Source organism: Maylandia zebra, linkage group LG11, assembly GCF_041146795.1.
Source record: "Maylandia zebra isolate NMK-2024a linkage group LG11, Mzebra_GT3a, whole genome shotgun sequence".
Classification (NCBI taxonomy): domain Eukaryota; kingdom Metazoa; phylum Chordata; class Actinopteri; order Cichliformes; family Cichlidae; genus Maylandia; species Maylandia zebra.
The window spans coordinates 37999876-38017341 of record NC_135177.1 but is presented as its reverse complement, the minus strand read 5'-3'; the positions used below and the strand labels follow the sequence as shown (position 1 = coordinate 38017341).

The 17466-nt window shown below is 47.7% G+C and overlaps 1 protein-coding gene across 2 annotated transcripts; it reads right to left on the bottom strand.

Annotated features, from left to right (window-relative positions):
• Nucleotides 1-1190: 1190 nt before the first annotated feature.
• On the bottom strand, nt 1191-16058 carry LOC143421197 (protein DEK-like). Of its 2 annotated transcripts, none has more exons than XM_076890394.1 (12): nt 15900-16058; nt 14943-15096; nt 14758-14856; nt 14559-14668; nt 14020-14114; nt 13136-13265; nt 12751-13050; nt 12507-12629; nt 3916-4000; nt 3337-3479; nt 2893-2961; nt 1191-1517 (listed from the first exon to the last, which is right to left on the bottom strand). In XM_076890394.1, exons 2-12 carry the CDS (start codon nt 15064-15066, stop codon nt 1506-1508), a joined length of 1290 nt encoding a protein of 429 aa, XP_076746509.1. In that variant the 5' UTR covers nt 15067-15096; nt 15900-16058; the 3' UTR covers nt 1191-1505. The 2 variants fall into 2 exon arrangements, with proteins under 2 accessions (XP_076746509.1, XP_076746510.1); XM_076890395.1 differs by having other exon boundaries at nt 12757-13050.
• Nucleotides 16059-17466: the final 1408 nt, after the last annotated feature.

Below are 17466 nucleotides of genomic sequence, written 5' to 3'. Positions count from 1 at the left end.
GGAACGATCTCCTCGGGATGAGACCCAGAAAGGACCTGAGAGAAAATGAAAGAGCTCGCTCCACCATTAACATGCGTGAATAACTTAAAACATTCAAACCAAACGATGCTGTAATAATGTTTGATGCTCCAGATTTTTACAATCACACGATGGGTGATGTAATCTGTGAGTATTTAGACCACAGCAGGATGCAAACCACAGACTTCTGCAGATGAAGACTGTGTTAGAGGATCAGTGGATCATATTCACAGCTCTGGATACAATTTTTGTATTGAACACTCAGGGTGGGGAACTCCAAGGGCCAGTATCCTGCAGGTTCTAGATCTCACCCTGGGTCAGCACACCTGAATCACATGATTAGTCCATTACCAGGTCTCTGGAGAACTTCACGACACATCAAGGAGGTTGTTTAGCCATTTAAATCAGCTGTGTTGGGTCAAGGACACGTCTAAAACCTGTGTCCCCTGAGTTGCAGGGACCCCCCCAACCCGCAGATGGCGTGCGTGTAAGCATCCGACTCAGACACACGAGCAGTAAATTTCAACCCTGAGGAGAGGCGGGAACATTTCCTGCACCTGGAGATGCAGAGCTGAACGGCAGCGAAGAGCATCAAGTGATTCTGACAGTATGCACTCAGCAGTTCGGTCAAAGCCCAGATCGCTGGGTTAGGGTTGTCGCTGCTCACATGTCATCAACATCTCAATACAACATCGGCAGACTGTCGGCACGCTGCACAGTAAGCTTCAGAGTCAAACGCTGAAAGGTGTCCTGTTATCCGTTAGTTTCAGGAGAGAAAAGCACGGTTTGAACGATCCCTTACTTACTGCTGCCGAAACAATCCCATGTCCTCAGATTTCTACAACAATCGCTGTCATGTCTCCGCTCGTCTTTGTTGATGTTACCAACATAAGTAACTTTGCACAGCCTTGTTATAATGTTGAGCATCAGTTCTGTTTGTTAATGAACTGGTCTCCTCGGGTGCTCCTGTCTGCACTCTGTGTTTCCTCATTCTTAGTGACTCTGGAATTACTTCGGCCCTGAAACATGTCCAGGCTTTAAGGAAGTCCCTGAAACTAACGCCACGCAGCGCTGATGATCAGGTGGAGACTTCCTGTTCCTGAGTTTGAGGCTGCCGTTTCCTGTTTGGTGGCTGTGAGGAGTTGGTGGGTTAGAAAGCGCTCGGAGACGAGTTTGTTGAAAAAAGGTAGAATTTTAATCAAAGTTTTTCAGCACATCTCAGAAGATTCAAACGAGAACAAAACAACAGAAGAAAACTCGAGAAAAGCTTCGACTACGACAGAGTCCAGAGCTCGGCTCTCCCGGAGTCACGCTCTCTTTACTTCCTGTTCCTCAGACAAACAGCTTCTGCTCTGGACTCGACAGCGGGTGACACAACAGTGATGAGTTCACGTGAGAGCTCCACGCAGGAATAAAAAAAACGTATATAAAAGAGAAAGCAGACGTGGGGGGAGGAGCTGCTGGCCGAGGTCGTTCCCTTCCCGTCTTCATGTGATGAGCTGTGAGGAGAGAAAACACAGCTGAGGAACACCTGCAGGGTTCACCTGTGAGACCAGAGCACCCCAAACCCTCGCCGTTCCCATGATGCACCGCCGCGTGGCAGAGGCGGGGTCACCAAATGGCAGGGTCTGTGCTTTGATGGTTAAACGGCTGCAGTACTGTGCAAAGGTCTTGAGCCCACGTGTGTTAGAAGAGCTGTATGATTTCACACGTGTAAATACAGAGTTTGATTCTTCAGCTCAGCGCGAGGACGTGCAGGGTGACGCTACGCCGCTTCAGTAATGCTGAGGTCCTGTTCCTCAGACCTTCATCAGCGTTTCTTCCTGTGAGGCTCAAGACTTTTGCACAGTTCTGTACATGAACGTAAAGAAACAAAGTGAAAAACAACACATGACGGCGGTTTGTGAGCTTCCTGTTTGCAGACCAAACGGTGACAGCGAGCGAGGAGGGCGGGGTTTTGGTGGCGGCTCAGGTGGCTGCAGAATGAGAAACGCGTCCACACGCAGCAGCCAATCAAATGGTTTCTAACATGTGTGGTTTTGATAAACATGGTGACGCACCGACTCGCTTCCTGTTTTGGTTTTTAAAGAAACAGCAAGATGAAGCTGCTCTGAGAGGACCCTACTGGACATCAGCAAACCTTTTCCTCCTTACCTTTCACAATAAAAGCCCACAACAGACACTTCCTGCTGTCATTAAATACTGTACGTAATGTCTGTGATGTTCAAGTATTTATAGTCATTTGTAAAAGACTCGTTAATTGTGGTTTATCAAGAAAGATTTGGTGCATGGCTTTAATCTACAACTTCCTGTATGTGAGAAGCATTTCACCTCAACAGAAAGCAAACCTGACACGTTTCTATTCACCTGTAAATATTAACCTGACATCGAGGAGGACGGTAACCTGGGAATAAATCAGCTGATCTCCTGTTGGCTGATGAGCGGGGCTGGAGCTTCAGCAGGTAACACACAGGTGAGCAGTCAGGCTGCAGCCCCGCCTGCACCTGCTCATGTTTCACAATCACCGTGACGACCGCTCTGAAGTCTCTTTGTGTGCGTGTCGTCATGGGCTCCGTGTCAGTGTGTGCGACTGTAGCTCAGTTTATATTGTTGGACGACAATTACAGAGTAGGTAACGAGTATTCTGTGTAATAGAGTACTTGTTTTGAGGAATGACAAACATGTGACCCACAGCATGCAGCGACTGCTCAGAGATGAAGCCTGTGGCAGACACGCCTCTGACCTGCTGCTGCCCTTTACTGTGGACAGCAAAGCACTGCACTAATGTCCCCACACCATCAGGAAGAACAGCGTGTGTGTGTGTGTGTGTGTGTGTGTGTGTGTGTGTGTGTGTGTGTGTGTGTGTGTACTCACAGATTTGACGGTCTGTTTGATGAAGTCCTTCTTGGTGCTCAGGTCGTGCTCGGGGTACGTGTCAAACACCTGGAACAGAGTGTCACGCCTCACCGTCAGACAAACTGAGCTGTGACACGCACACACATGCACGCACGCACGCGCACACACACACACGCGCACCCCCCTGACCCCCTCAGTCAGCTGGTTTACTTGTGGGGACCAACGTGTCCGTCCCCACAAGTCTGAGACAAAGTCTCACCCAAGTTACAGTTGGGTGAGGGTGAGGGTGAGCATTATGTCAGAGTTAGAGTACCGACACTGTGTGTGTGTGTGTGGGCAGGCCTTTTCTGGGCCCTCGAGCCACATGTTTGGACAGCTGCTGCAGCCTGAGGGTGACGCCCCCACCTGTCCACACTGCTCAGCATCTGTAACCATGGTAACACAAGAAGCAGGGAGACTGACCCTCTGGCAGATCTGCTTCATGGTCATCTCCTCCAGGTTGGCCTCCTTCAGCAGACTCTGCACCGTCTCCTTCAGCTGCTCGTCGCTCGGCCCCTTCTTCACCATCTTGATCAGCGGCTCGTCGTCGTCCGAGCTGTCCTCCGCTGCACGACAACGAGCCGCAGAAAAACACACGAAGAAGAAGAACAGGAGATTTACAGCCAGGTCTCTGACATCATCGTCCTCACTGTGGAGGTCGCTCCGAAACACGCAGTGGCCAATTCATTAGGAACTAAACTGACTCATATTCTGACCAATCAGGATGTTTTGGACGAGCCTGGGTAAACATCAGAACAGGAAGTCTTCGTCACACCTTCAGCTGCCTCGTTTCTGAGGGCTCTTATTTTGGTAACAAGGTTAACGGTTGTCACCTAAAGTCTCAGTGAGCACTTCGCTGTGAAACATAAATTTATGGTTTTTACCTGCAAACTGGGCGTTAAACTTTGAGCTACCTGGGTCGGACCCACACCTGGGATCAACATGAGCGTGACGCCACAGACCTCTGATCACAGGTCACACTGATCGATGAGACGAGCTCACCTGTGTTGTTCCTGCGGTGGCTGCTGCTGTCCGCCTTCTTCGTCTTGGCCGCAGGTTTGGCTGCAGCGGCTTTCTTCTTCCTGGGCTGGAAAAGAAATCATCATGTAACGTGGGCTGTATTCAGTGGTTAGAGGCAGCCGACACACTCAGCAGGACAGTCAAAAGCTTGCGACCATAGTGGCAGTGGGAATTCCACAGTGTTTGTCCTTTAATAAACGCCAACCTTACAAGCCCGACTGAACGGCTGCTGTCTCATCATACATGAAGCGAGCAGAGTTCATACAACCTGTAACGTTACGTTGAGTTAATGAGGTAAACACATGAGGTGTGCGAGCACGCTTCTCCCACACTCTACAGAGGGCACCCGTGACATCACTAAACATCAAATTAGGCTGTCTTAAGGAGACACCGCACTATTATGGCTGTTACAGCCGCCATCATCGACTCTGCAGAGCGAGAGGATGGTCACAGAGAGCTGCTGGAGGAGGATGTGGTCCAGGCGGTGGTTTCCGGGAACATCAGCCTGCATCTGGATGAAGACGTGTTTGTAACGTGAGGAAGCTTCAGCTGCGTCAATGAATGAATTTGATTGACAATAAATTGTGAATCAAACTTGCATTACAGTGTTGGACTAAGGTGCTCGTAAATCTGGGAGTAATATGGGTCCTAAACTCAGTCCTTTAAGGTCCCGAAGTCAAACAAACATCACTGAGAGTTAAAAACGGTCTAAATTCTTTCACCTTTAATAAAATGATCAGTGTTGCTGCTTTACCAGGTGGAACTATGAAGTTTAACATCCAGGCATCCATGAAAACAGGATTCATTACATTTAACTGAGTTAGAAGTTAGCAGGAAGTTAGCTCGCTAGTTTTGCTAGTTACCTAAACATGATATAGCATGTTCTGACAGAGATTTCTGAAAAAATTAAAACGTACAGCTCTGCTATCACTTCCAACATAAATGAAGACAGAAAGCTAAACAGCAGTGACGTTTGTAGGGTTACTGAAGTTGGGCTAGCTGGTATATAATGATATACGAATGCTAGCGACACAGCTATGTTAGCATTACAAACACAGTGAAGCTGGAGGATGAACGCTAACTTTTTCCCACTCGATAAAAGTTAACGTGAGGGTTCCTGATGGTTAGAGACAAATGCAATCGCATAGCAGGATGCTGTAAACGGACCAAACTCATCAGGAGAACAACTGAGATAATCCATCCACAATACGAGGTTAGTCATTAATATACTGCAACAACATGGGAACAGAGCAGCTGCGAGAGAATTCAACATTAATAAATCAATGTTACAGAAATGGTAAATGGCCTGTATTTGTATAGTGCTTTCACTAGTCCCGCCTAGAGACCCCAAAGCGCTTTACACACCCAGTCATCCCAACACACAGTCACACACGGGTGGAGGCAGCTACAGTTGTAGCCAGAACCCGGGGCAGACTGACAGAAGTGAGGCTGCCATATCGCGCCATCGGCCCTTCTGACCACCACCAGTAGGCAACGGGTGAAGAGTCTTGCCCAAGTCTAAGGAGCTTGGAAAGAAAAGCGTCTGGACTTCTTTAAGTTGCTTGAAGACGTTTCACCTCTCATCCAAGAAGCTTCTTCAGTTCTAAGGTCAAATGGTGGAGAGTCCCAGATATAAACCTAGTGGGAGTTTCCCCCCACAGAGGGACAAAAGGACCCCTGATGATCCTCTAATCACATGACCCAAGGTGTGAAACTGGGTGTCGGTCCCAATCAGCCAGAGTTTCGGGTGTGTTCATTGTGAAACCTGGCCCCACCTTATCATGTGAATTCCTGAGGTCAGATGGCCCAGGATGTGAGTGGGCGTTAAGGCGTCTGGGAAGGATCTCAAAACTCGATTATAGATGGCAGAGAGTTGGTGTCGTAAACCCCGCCTCTGTTCAAAGATGGTCGCTCACAGTGGACATAGATGGCTTCTTTCACTCCTCTTTCAAACCATCTGTCCTCTCTGTCCAAAATGTGAACATTGGCATCCTCGAAAGAGTGACCTTTGACCTTTAGATGCAGATGGACTGCTGAGTCTTGTCCTGTGGAGGTGGCTCTTCTGTGTTGTGCCATGCGCTTGTGAAGTGGCTGTTTGGTCTCTCTGATGTAGAGGTCTGGGCATTCCTCGCTGCACTGTACAGCAAACACCACATTGTTAAGTTTGTGTTTTGGTGTTTTGTCTTTCGGGTGAACCAGTTTCTGTCTGAGTGTGTTGCTGGGTCTGAAATACACTGGGATGTTGTGCTTGGAGAAAACTCTCCTGAGTTTCTCTGATACACCGGCTACATAGGGGATGACAATGTTGTTGCGTGTAGGGATGGGTATTGATAAGATTTTCACGATTCGATTCCATTTTCGATTCTGTTTATCGATTCTTTTTAAAAAGGAGAACACTAAGGTCGATTAGCTCAGAACTTTGTTTTATATCTTCTCTTTGAACAAGATAGAAATTTAGGAGTAACATGGCCTTACAAACCCAGCAGTGAGATCTTAAGAGAGCCAGCCTGCGGCTCTTCAATGGGGTGTCACAGGGTCCCCAGGAAAAAAACTGTAAATGTAAAATAATAAAATAAATATTCTTCTGTAGCAATAACAAAGTATAACATAAATTATTCTGCAGCAATTACACAAGAATATCCAGTAATGTCCCTGCCTACAATTAAGAACATTCACTTACTGAAAATCATCTGCTGTGGCAAACGGGTGCAAACCTTTGACCACAAACTGAGTCACTGCTCGGTGACGTTCGTCTATCCTGCCTGAAAGGAGACGCTACCGGCAGACTGCAGCGAGAACTGGCAGCATCTGAGCCAGACTCTGTCTCATCATGGTCACTAAATGCACAGTAATGGCAGGTTTGTAATAAGGCAGATCGCGCTAACATAATATGTTAGTTGATTATTTACCTGCCGCATTAACGGGAGAGGACGTGCAAACGTTACCGCTGCCCGTAAATGAAATCTCTACTTTGCAAGTATTGCAAGTTGCCCTGTTGTCATCCGTTCTCGTAAAGTGTAACCAAACTTTTGAGCGTTTGAGCCGCCGTGTTTCCTGCCAGGTAAATGATGCTCCGCAACGTGGTGACATCATTCGGGGCGACTGGAATTGATAAGAGAATCGTTTGCAAAAATGGCAAACAATTCCAAGGAACTGAAACAGTGGGAACCGGTTCTCAACAAGAACCGGTTTTCGATACCCATCCCTGGTTGCGTGGACATAGATGAAAGAAGCATCTATGTCCACTGTGAGCGACCATCTTTGAACAGAGGCGGGGTTTACGACACCAACTCTCTGCCATCTATAATCCAGTTTTGAGATCCTTCCCAGACGCCTTAACGCCCACTCACATCCTGGGCCATCTGACCTCAGGAATTCGCATGATAAGGTGGGGCCAGGTTTCACAATGAACACACCCGAAACTCTGGCTGATTGGGACCCACACCCAGTTTTACACCTTGGCTCAGACGATTAGAGGATCATCAGGGGGTCCTTTTGTCCCTCTGTGGGGGGAAACTCCCACTAGGTTTATATCTGGGACTCTCCACCATTTGACCTTAGAACTGAAGAAGCTTCTCGGATGAGAGGTGAAACGTCTTCAAGCAACTCAAAGAAGTCCAGACGCTTTTCTTTCCAAGCTCCTTAGGCCTTCATCAATTGGCTTTGTTCAATGGTCATAACAATTCGCATATTAATGATCAAGGAACTGAGCTCCCACGCCATTGTTCATTCAGTGGTGCTGGTTTCAGTCATTGTGCAAATGTCCTGTTTATATGGTTGGGGAAACCTGCAGTCAGCTGAGACTGAAGAAGTCACCTGGATGAGTGACAAAACATTTCTCCCACTGAAAACGTCCAGATGAACAGAATCAACCTTTTGGGATTTCCTTACCTGGATGATTGAGCATGCATCAAGACACTGCACAGATTCATTTTCTAACATGCCTTTATTTGATTATTCATTCCCCAAATGCCATATATTTACTCGAGGACTTAAACTGAGCAGCACCTGTCATTATAAACAGGTGAAGCTTGGCTGATGCCGTGATGTCAGTGGAGATGGGAAAATTCTCACAGTGATCATGGACTTGGATACCTCTGTCGTAACCAAGATGCTGTGATGGACCTGGATGAAACATTTGACACCCTGCAACAGAACTGGTCTGTGACAAACCTGCAATGTTCAGCTGCTCACACCGGAGCAGACACCTGTCCCACAGGCTGATGCGAGTTTGAACATTTGCCCAAAATGCTTGTAACAGGGCAGCCCCTAGCGGCTGGAAAGACAGTGAGACAGACCAAGGCAAGTGTAGTGGAACAAAGTATTTATTTGCTATATGGCGCTCCTTACCACAATTAATTTGTCGAGCTTCTTCACAGCACAAAAATCCATCCTCTAATGACAACTGGCAGCCTTAAATATGTTCAGCTGTCACAGACTAAACCATTATTCCACTCTCAGGTAAATTCTTAAATCCCAACCTTCCACCACAGTATACAATATATCAATAAGAATAAATAAATACATAAATACATTTTCACATTTACATATTAATAAATACTTCACACTTTAATGTTACAATAAATTATCACAGACAGAAGCAGAGCAAATCAGGATGAAAGTCTCAGCCACGCTCTCCAGTGCCAAAGTCCCTCCATCCAACCTCACAATACAAGAAAAGAAGGCCGTCGCTTCCCTGAGCAAAGACCACAACATCACTGTTTTACCAGCTGATAAGGGAAGATGCACCGTGGTCCTAAACACTACAGATTACCACACAAAGATCACTACTCTCCTCAGTGACAACAATACCTACGAAGCCTTAAAGCGAGACCCCACAAGCAGCTAAAAAAAAGAAAGTTATAGCTTGCCTTCAAGACTTTGAAAAGGACAAAATCATTGACCGTCTTACATATCACCGCCTTTACCCAGGGGATGCCATACCCTGCATCTATGGACTTCCTAAGATCCACAAGGAAGCTGTCCCACTCAGACCCATAGTCAGTAGCATAAACTCAGCCACTTATAACATTGCTAAACACCTTGCTACCATCCTTGCTCCTCTCGTGGGGAACACCCCACACCCCATCAAGAACTCCACCGACTTCACCGACAAGGTCCAGAAACTTACCCTGGATCCAGATGAAACCATGGTGTCCTTTGATGTAGTCTCTCTCTTCACTTGCAAACCCACCACGGAGGCCGTGGAGACTGTCAGAAAACGACTACAAGAAGACAGCTCCTTGGAGGACAGGACCAACTTCAACCCCGATCAGATCTGCACACTGTTAGACCTCTGCCTCACCACTACATACTTCAAATACAACGAAAGCTTCTACAGACAAAAACATGGCTGTGCCATGGGCTCCCCCGTGTCACCTATTGTAGCCAACCTTTACATGGAGGAAGTGGAAAGGAAGGCTCTTGGCTCTTTCAAAGGAAGAGTACCCAGCCACTGGTACAGATATGTGGACGACACCTGGGTCAAAATCAAGACACAAGAAGTGGAATCCTTCACTGCGCACATTAACGCTGTGGATAAAAACATCAAGTTCACCAGGGAAGACACAAAGGACGACTGTCTGCCTTTCCTGGACTGCGCTGTGCACATTGAAGAGAACGGCAAACTCAACATCGAAGTTTACCGGAAGCCCACACACACGGACCAGTACCTCCTCTTTGACTCCCATCACCCTCTGGAACACAAACTTGGAGTAATCAGGACCCTACACCACCGGGCAGAACATGTTCCCTCTAAGCCTGAAGGAAAAAAGAAGGAATACGCACATGTAAAGGAAGCACTATCCTAAATGGGCGTTCTTAAAGTCAGCAAAGAGGCACAGAAAAGAAGATCAGACACCAGCGAGGGAGGATAAGAAGGACAGACGCAACAACATTGTCATCCCCTATGTAGCCGGTGTATCAGAGAAACTCAGGAGAGTTTTCTCCAAGCATGACATCCCAGTGTATTTCAGACCCAGCAACACACTCAGACAGAAACTGGTTCACCCGAAAGACAAAACGCCAAAACACAAACTTAACAATGTGGTGTATGCTGTACAGTGTAGCGAGGAATGCCCAGACCTCTACATCGGAGAGACCAAACAGCCACTTCACAAGCGCATGGCACAACACAGAAGAGCCACCTCCACAGGACAAGACTCAGCAGTTCATCTGCATCTAAAGGTCAAAGGTCACTCTTTCGAGAATGCCAATGTTCACATTTTGGACAGAGAGGACAGATGGTTTGAAAGAGGAGTGAAAGAAGCATCTAAGTCCACTGTGAGCGACCATCTTTGAACAGAGGCGGGGTTTACGACACCAACTCTCTGCCATCTATAATCCAGTTTTGAGATCCTTCCCAGATGCCTTAACGCCCACTCACATCCTGGGCCATCTGACCTCAGGAATTCACATGATAAGGTGGGGCCAGGTTTCACAATGAACACACCCGAAACCCTGGCTGATTGGGACCCACGCCCAGTTTCCCACCTTGGCTCAGGCGATTAGAGGATCATCAGGGGGTCCTTTTGTCCCTCTGTGGGGGGAAACTCCCACTAGGTTTATATCTGGGACTCTCCACCATTTGACCTTAGAACTGAAGAAGCTTCTCGGATGAGAGGTGAAACGTCTTCAAGCAACTTAAAGAAGTCCAGACGCTTTTCTTTCCAAGCTCCTTTGACTACGATGACTGAGAACCTTCACAGACAGTCAATGGTCAATGGTAACTTTATTGTCCCTGATGGGAAATTGATTCGCAGTATGTCAAAACAAACAAACATACAACCAACACATCACGTACACTCATTAAAAAAATTCTATAATATAATATAAGCCTGATAAAACAACCTAGATATTCCATCGAAAAAAGTGCAATGGCAACAACACTTACAATTTAGTGTTGTTAATTAAGATAATAGCACTAGGTACAAACGACAATTTGTGTCGCTTTGTCTTCACTGCAGTCATTTTATAACGACGACCTGATGGAAGCAGTTGAAAATCGTTAAAGAGAGGATGATCTGAGCACAACAGGACAGAAGTTGCCTTCCTCAGCACCTGCCTGTTATAAAAGTCCACAAGCTGGACCTGAGACCTCCCTGAAATCTTGCCCGCCACTTTAACCAGATTGTTAAGTCTGGTCTTATTATTCAGGGACATATTACCGTACCAAGCAATGATACAGAAAGTTAAAACAGATTCAATAAAACTTTTATAAAAGAGAGTCATCATTTCAGATGAAACATTAAAACCTCTCAACCTCCTTAAAAAGTCTTTGTTGGGCCTTTTTCACTGTAGCAGCAAGATGTGACTCAAAGGACAGAGTCTTATCAAGAACAACCCCCAAGTACTTGTAACTATCCACCATTTCAATGGCTGCACCATTTACCACTGTAAGCGCAGGATGAGGGGATGACTTCCTGAAATCTATAACCATGTCCTTGGTTTTCAAGGTGTTGATCATTAAGAAGGACTGATCACACCATGAAACAAACTCCTCCACAACAGGCCCATGGGAATCCTCTTCACCATGAAGGAGGCTTACAATGACTGTGTCATCTGCATATTTGATGAAATGCCTGTTGGCCTGTGTACTGCGACAGTCATTAGTGTACAAAATATACAAAAGAGGAGAGAGACAGCAACCTTGTGGTGAGCCAGTGGAAGAGTTCAGCTGTTTGGAAAAACAGCCGTTTATTCTCACACACTGTGATCTATCAGTTAAGAAGTCTAAGATCCAACCAACGAGATTAAAATTGCCCAAGGACACAACGACCGAGACTGTCCGAGCCGGGGCTCAAACCGGCCACCTTCTGATTACAAGACGAACTCCCAACTCTTGAGCCACGACCCTCCAGAAGTGGAGGAAGCAAGAAGAAAAAAAAAAAAGAAGGGGCAGGGATAGCTCAGTAGGTAGAGTGGTGGCCCCATGATCGGAAGGTCGGGGGTTCGACTCCACTGAACGGCTACCCTGAGGTACCCCTGAGCAAGGTACCGTCCCTACACACTGCTCCCCGGGCGCTGCACTGGTGGCTGCCCACTGCTTCACTGGGTGAATGGGTTAAATGCAGAGGAACTATTTCCCTATGGGGACTAACACGCACACTTTAAAAAAAAAGAATGAGTTGAATAAAGTTTGATTTATCTGACTGCTTTGTTTCCCTTGATGTGTCTTATAATCCCGTGCACCTTATGGTCCGAAAAATACATATTTGACTTTTTTATTTGGCTCACTGCAGTTTAATGTTGCAAAGCTCCTCTTTTTAACTTCAGTGGATATTATACATGGTTATGCTCAGGATATGTCAGCCCATTTCTACTGGAAATGCCTTTTGGTTAAACTTTCAGCAAGGAATTTGCATTTGCACTGTTAAATGTTTATATAGCTTTAATGTACATAAAACAGCTGCTTGTTTAAGTGAAAATAAATGGATGGGGTTTTGCACTAGTAAAGTTGTGGAGTTGTATTTTGTCTCGCATCAATTACATCGTCAGTTATATCGTTATCGCAAATTTTCAAATTTATATCATGATACATATTTTTGGCCATATCACTCTGCTCGCGTGTTTACCTTCTCATCTGCATCGCTGTCTGACTCAGACTCATCTGAAACTTCCTTCTTTGATCGCTTTTTGGGAAGACCCGTCTTCTTCGCTGGTGTCCGTGCTCGCTTACTCCCTCTGCTGGACTTGGACTGGAACACACACACACACACACACACACACACACACACACACACACACACACACACACAGGTCAGACCGTTTCCTGTCAGCTGATCATCTTCTGCTCCACCTGCTTCACTCTGTGCTCACCACCACCTCCTCCGCAGACTCCTCAGACTTGTCAGACTGCTCCTCCTCCTCTTTCTCTGACGGTTTTTCCTCAGCGTCTGATCCTTCCGCCTCCGCCGAAGCTCCCGCCTTCTCGTCTTCCTCATCGTCGTCTTCGTCGCTGCTCGAGTCCATGACGATGGCTTTGGACTTGCTTCCTGTTTTGGACTTCTTGGGGCTGGACGACGAGCTGGCGGTTTTGGTTTTGTTCTTCTTCTTCACCATCGGGTCGTCGCCCGACAGCTTCTTCTTCGATTTCCTCTTCTTCTTCACTAGCAGCCGCTGCCGAAGGTCAGAGGACACGTTTAATAAAAACTGAAAAGCTCAGGTCCAGGAGAGTCTCGGCGCCACAGGTAGCTCAGCTCACCTTGCCACTGTTCTTCGGTGCAGTGAGGAAGGTCAGGATTCGGTCCACCAGGTCCGAGTGGGTTCCTTTCTTCTCCAGATCCAGCACGCTGCAGACCACCTTCAGCTTGCTGTTTGTGAAGTTTGAGTTCCTGCACGGAGAGAGTCAGCGGTTAGCCAGAGAACGAGCTTCATCGTGGACAGATGAAGGTTTCACGAACACGGCAAAAGGTTTTTAATCGATCTTGCTGCCCGCCGCGTTAAAGTCCGACGCTCAGAGGTCACCGCTCCATGCGACGGCTCCCCGGCTCTGAGCGCGCTCAGAGGTCACCGCTCCATGCGACGGCTCCCCGGCTCTGAGCGCGCTCAGACACGCAGCTGAAGACGTCCGAGTGGGTGTTTGCTGAGGATGGTGTGACGCAGAGCAGGAGTCTGCTCTGTGGACTCCTCTGTAGTCATCACTAGGGGGTACAGTGGTAGTACTGCAGTAATACATCACATATTCATGTTTGATATGACGTGGTAATAAAAACGCCCTGTCAGACTGGCGACCTGTCCAGGTGTACTCTGCCTCTCACCCAATGGTTACTGGGGATAGGCTCCGCCCCCCCAGAGGATGGATGGAGCTTTGTGGACACACGGATCAGGTGATAAGTCACAGGTCACGTGTCTGAGACTCCGTGTTTGATTTGGTAGTTTTAAACTCATAAATCACGTCTCCAGCTGGAATCGAACCAGCAACCCTTTGTTTGAATGAAGGTCAGCAGGTCGTTTAAACGGCATTATCCGTGGGGCGTCCCGCCCAAGCACACGAATCCCCACCTCCTGTAAACGCACCGAGCGCTGCGTGACCTCTGACCTTCTGTCTGTAGGTTACCATCATGGAAATACTGAGCGCACACTTACTTGAGAAGCTTTTCCCGTTTTTTGGCAAACTGCTCGCTGTCGGCATCAAAGGCGAAGCCGTTGAACAGCCGCAGGTTCTTCTTTATCAACGCCATCTGAAAAAGAAGGAACAGCGCTCAGAGTCAGCCCGATCACCTGACACGGTCAGCACACAGGTCAGAGCGCCGTGGGGCCACGTCCCCTCAGGGCGCGCACGCTGCTCGGCAGCAGACCGGACGTTTCACCGATGCAGAGATCGTCGTTACGGTTTTGTTCACGTCTCCTTTGTCCTGCGTTTAGAGGATCTGACCCACACGGACATTCCCGCTCAGACATCTTTACTTGTTTCAGTACTAAAAAGTTCCTCTCACAGTCGGCAGTTTCAGTTTGGACCACACTGACTGAAACACAGCGCGAACGTGTTTGCTGCCAACTCGTGGGCAGAGGTCCTCTCAGATACAGCAGCAGGTGGCAGGAAGTAGAACCCCCTCAGCGGGATTTACTCTGAGTAATCTGGCTTTTAAAACCGATTTCTGTTTTGTGTGTTTAAACGTTCCCACCTTCCCAGGTCTGTCGAACAGGATGGCGTGCAGAGGTTTCAGGTCAGCCGGCTTCATCTTGGTGATTTGGTAGCTGGTGCGAGGAATGTCTCCCAATTTATCGCCGCTGCCTGAAAACGACAGAGACGAACAGCAGCAGTGTTCAGACACGTACACGTCACGCTGAGACCAGTGGAGGCCACGGCCCATCGTCGCTCACCGTCTCCGATCTTGAGCTTCTCTCTTTGTTTCGGCACCTGGAAGTCGAGCCTCTCCACAGTCTTCTTTGCCCGTTTCCCTTCAATGATTTCTCCCACAACTGCGACCAAAACAAACTCAAACATAAATCACTGGTCTGAGCCAGCCCACAGGCCCGACCCCCTCACGCCGTCTGATCCCCGTTACCTGAGATTTTGGAGCCTCTTTTATTGGGACTCGTCTGGTCCTCCTGTGACAGTTCCTGCTGGTCCTCCACCTCCTCCTCAGACACCGCGGAGCTGTCCATTGCCTCCTCCGCTGCGTCACTCATGTCTGACCTGTTGCCGACACTCCACGAATCCTAGGGGCAAGAAACAAACACACACCAGCGGGCATGTGGTCAGGATTCTTCCTCCCGGACTAATCAGAAGCAGTACACTGCCATCACACACATGAGGCTGTGAGAGGTGTGTGCTGCCATGTGTGTAACTGAAGACATGCCCAAGTTTTCTTTGAGCAGTCAGAGCATCTGCATCAAAATCAAACCCAGAGAGAAGAAACTAACACACAGTGAGTGGAGACATGAGCCGAAAGGTCCGCTGACTCCATCACGTTGGCACTTGCAATCTGTCACTCCTGTTTTACCTGGCAGGTGCGTCTCTTTGTAAAATCTGCTGAATTCTGAACCGAGTCTGGCAGCGCGGGTGCTAGCCATCAATGCCTGGAGCCCAGTTTAACTTTACTGTGAATGTTCGCTGAATGAAACGCGGGCAGGTGTGTGCGCAGGCGCTCGTGTGGAACACTCAGGTTTGACTCTGGGGTTTTTTTGCGGGCTTTTGTTTGTTTCTTCGCTCTTTGCGGATTCTTGGCGCGCAGTTAGCTAACAGGCTGAGCGCTACCCGGCAGCTTCCTCCCTCCTCGCCGCCGAGCCCGCTGACCTGGCGGTCACCTGTGCGCAGACGGTCCGCAAGTGAATGGAAAACGTGAACCTGCCGTTACCGTTTATCGGCGGACGGCTGCAGCTAGCACCGCGTGCTAACGCCGCCGTTAGTCGCTCAACAGTCACCGAGCCATAACCCGCCGATAAACCGGCCCGGAGCAGCCGCACACGAGCCTCCGGAATCCCGCGGAGAAACAGTGGATCAACAGCTGAGAAACACTCACCTGCTCCCGAAACTGCGCGCGAGCCGCCGATCACCTGTCAGCTCTGTTTTTGATTTTGTAATGGCGGTTTCTCTACGGGGCGGGGACTCATGCGCAGGCGACCACCGATTGGATCTCTCTCCGATGACGTAAAACCCGTTGCGTCCTTAAAGGGAAGCGAACCCGGGTGACGTCGCGTTGCCGCCCCCTGTGTTCACACTGCAGTACTACAGGCAGGAAAAAAAGGATTAAGACAACGATCAACTAAAACTGCAATAAAAAGGAGAAAAATATTTCAATCGAAGAAATGAAATAAAAAGAACAAAGCAAGACTCCTTATTTATAAAAACTACAAGTGCTGAACACCTCAAAGACTAAATCAACAAAAACAAATATACTGCTGTTAATGTTCGTCCTGCTGGTAATGAAATGATGGATTACTGCCTCAAAGGAGACAAAGATGTCACCTCATGAGAGAGAAACTGCGTTTATCTCACATTTATTATATTTAATAAGGATAAAAGTTTGTCTCGGGTCGTTTATTACTGTCGCTGTCTGACTTTTACCCCCAGCATCAAAAATGAATTACAAAAGTGACAGAAACATTCAAACGTCTTCATGAAAGTAACTCATGCAGACCAAACGAAACCAGGAGGACAAAGTCTGGCTTAACCGAACCAAAAGGAATTCGCTTTAATGAAAATGCAACGCCGATCGGAATAATGGAGGATAGTTTCAGCTGGTAGCTCCACATCTGTCACAGCTGCCCCGCTTCCCTGTACTGTTCGATCCCCGGCAGGTTGGAGGGTCGAACCGTTGACTGCAGGACGCCGTGAATCACATCACATGATGTGAACCATCGCAGCAGCTTTGACACTGCCGACGTCACACAGTCTGATCATTTTAAGCAATAAAAATTAATCAAATTGGATTAATTTAATACGATTTAAACACACGAACGACAGAGCACAGGTGAGCACTATCACAGCAGGTGAGGACAGATTGGGCGGGGCCACCTTACAGAGGAGGGAAAGACTTGACAGGCTATAAGAGTAAAAAGAACCAGAACCCAAAAGAGGAACCAGAACCTAAAAACAGAGATCAGGACCCCAAAACAGGAACCTCTCAGGCCGACACAAAGCTGCTGTAAACGAGTCCAAGAATGAATCTGAATCATTTAAAAACAACAACACGTCTGAAAATAAAAAGTGCCTTTAATCATTTCCCCTCCCTCCTTTTCCTCACAGCAGCACAAATTACGAACTGGAACTTTTTATGGCCCAGAAAGACGAGGGCTCTGCAGCGCCACCGTCTGTCAGTCCTGACAGGAAATGTATGCGAAGAGTTTCAAATTAAAACCGTGACTGTGAGCACGCTCAGTCTGCAGCTTCATGACATGAAACCATCAGCACACAGCAAACCCAGCATGCCCAAGTTAACACTGACAGATTTGATTTCAACATTAAAGCGTCTATATGGGTCCACACCATGAGCGTTAATTTAACTCTTTTTGGAGAGTTTTTAACTCTGATTTAAAACCAAATCTGTCTGGAGTTGATCATTTAACACTTGTTAATGCTAACTAGGT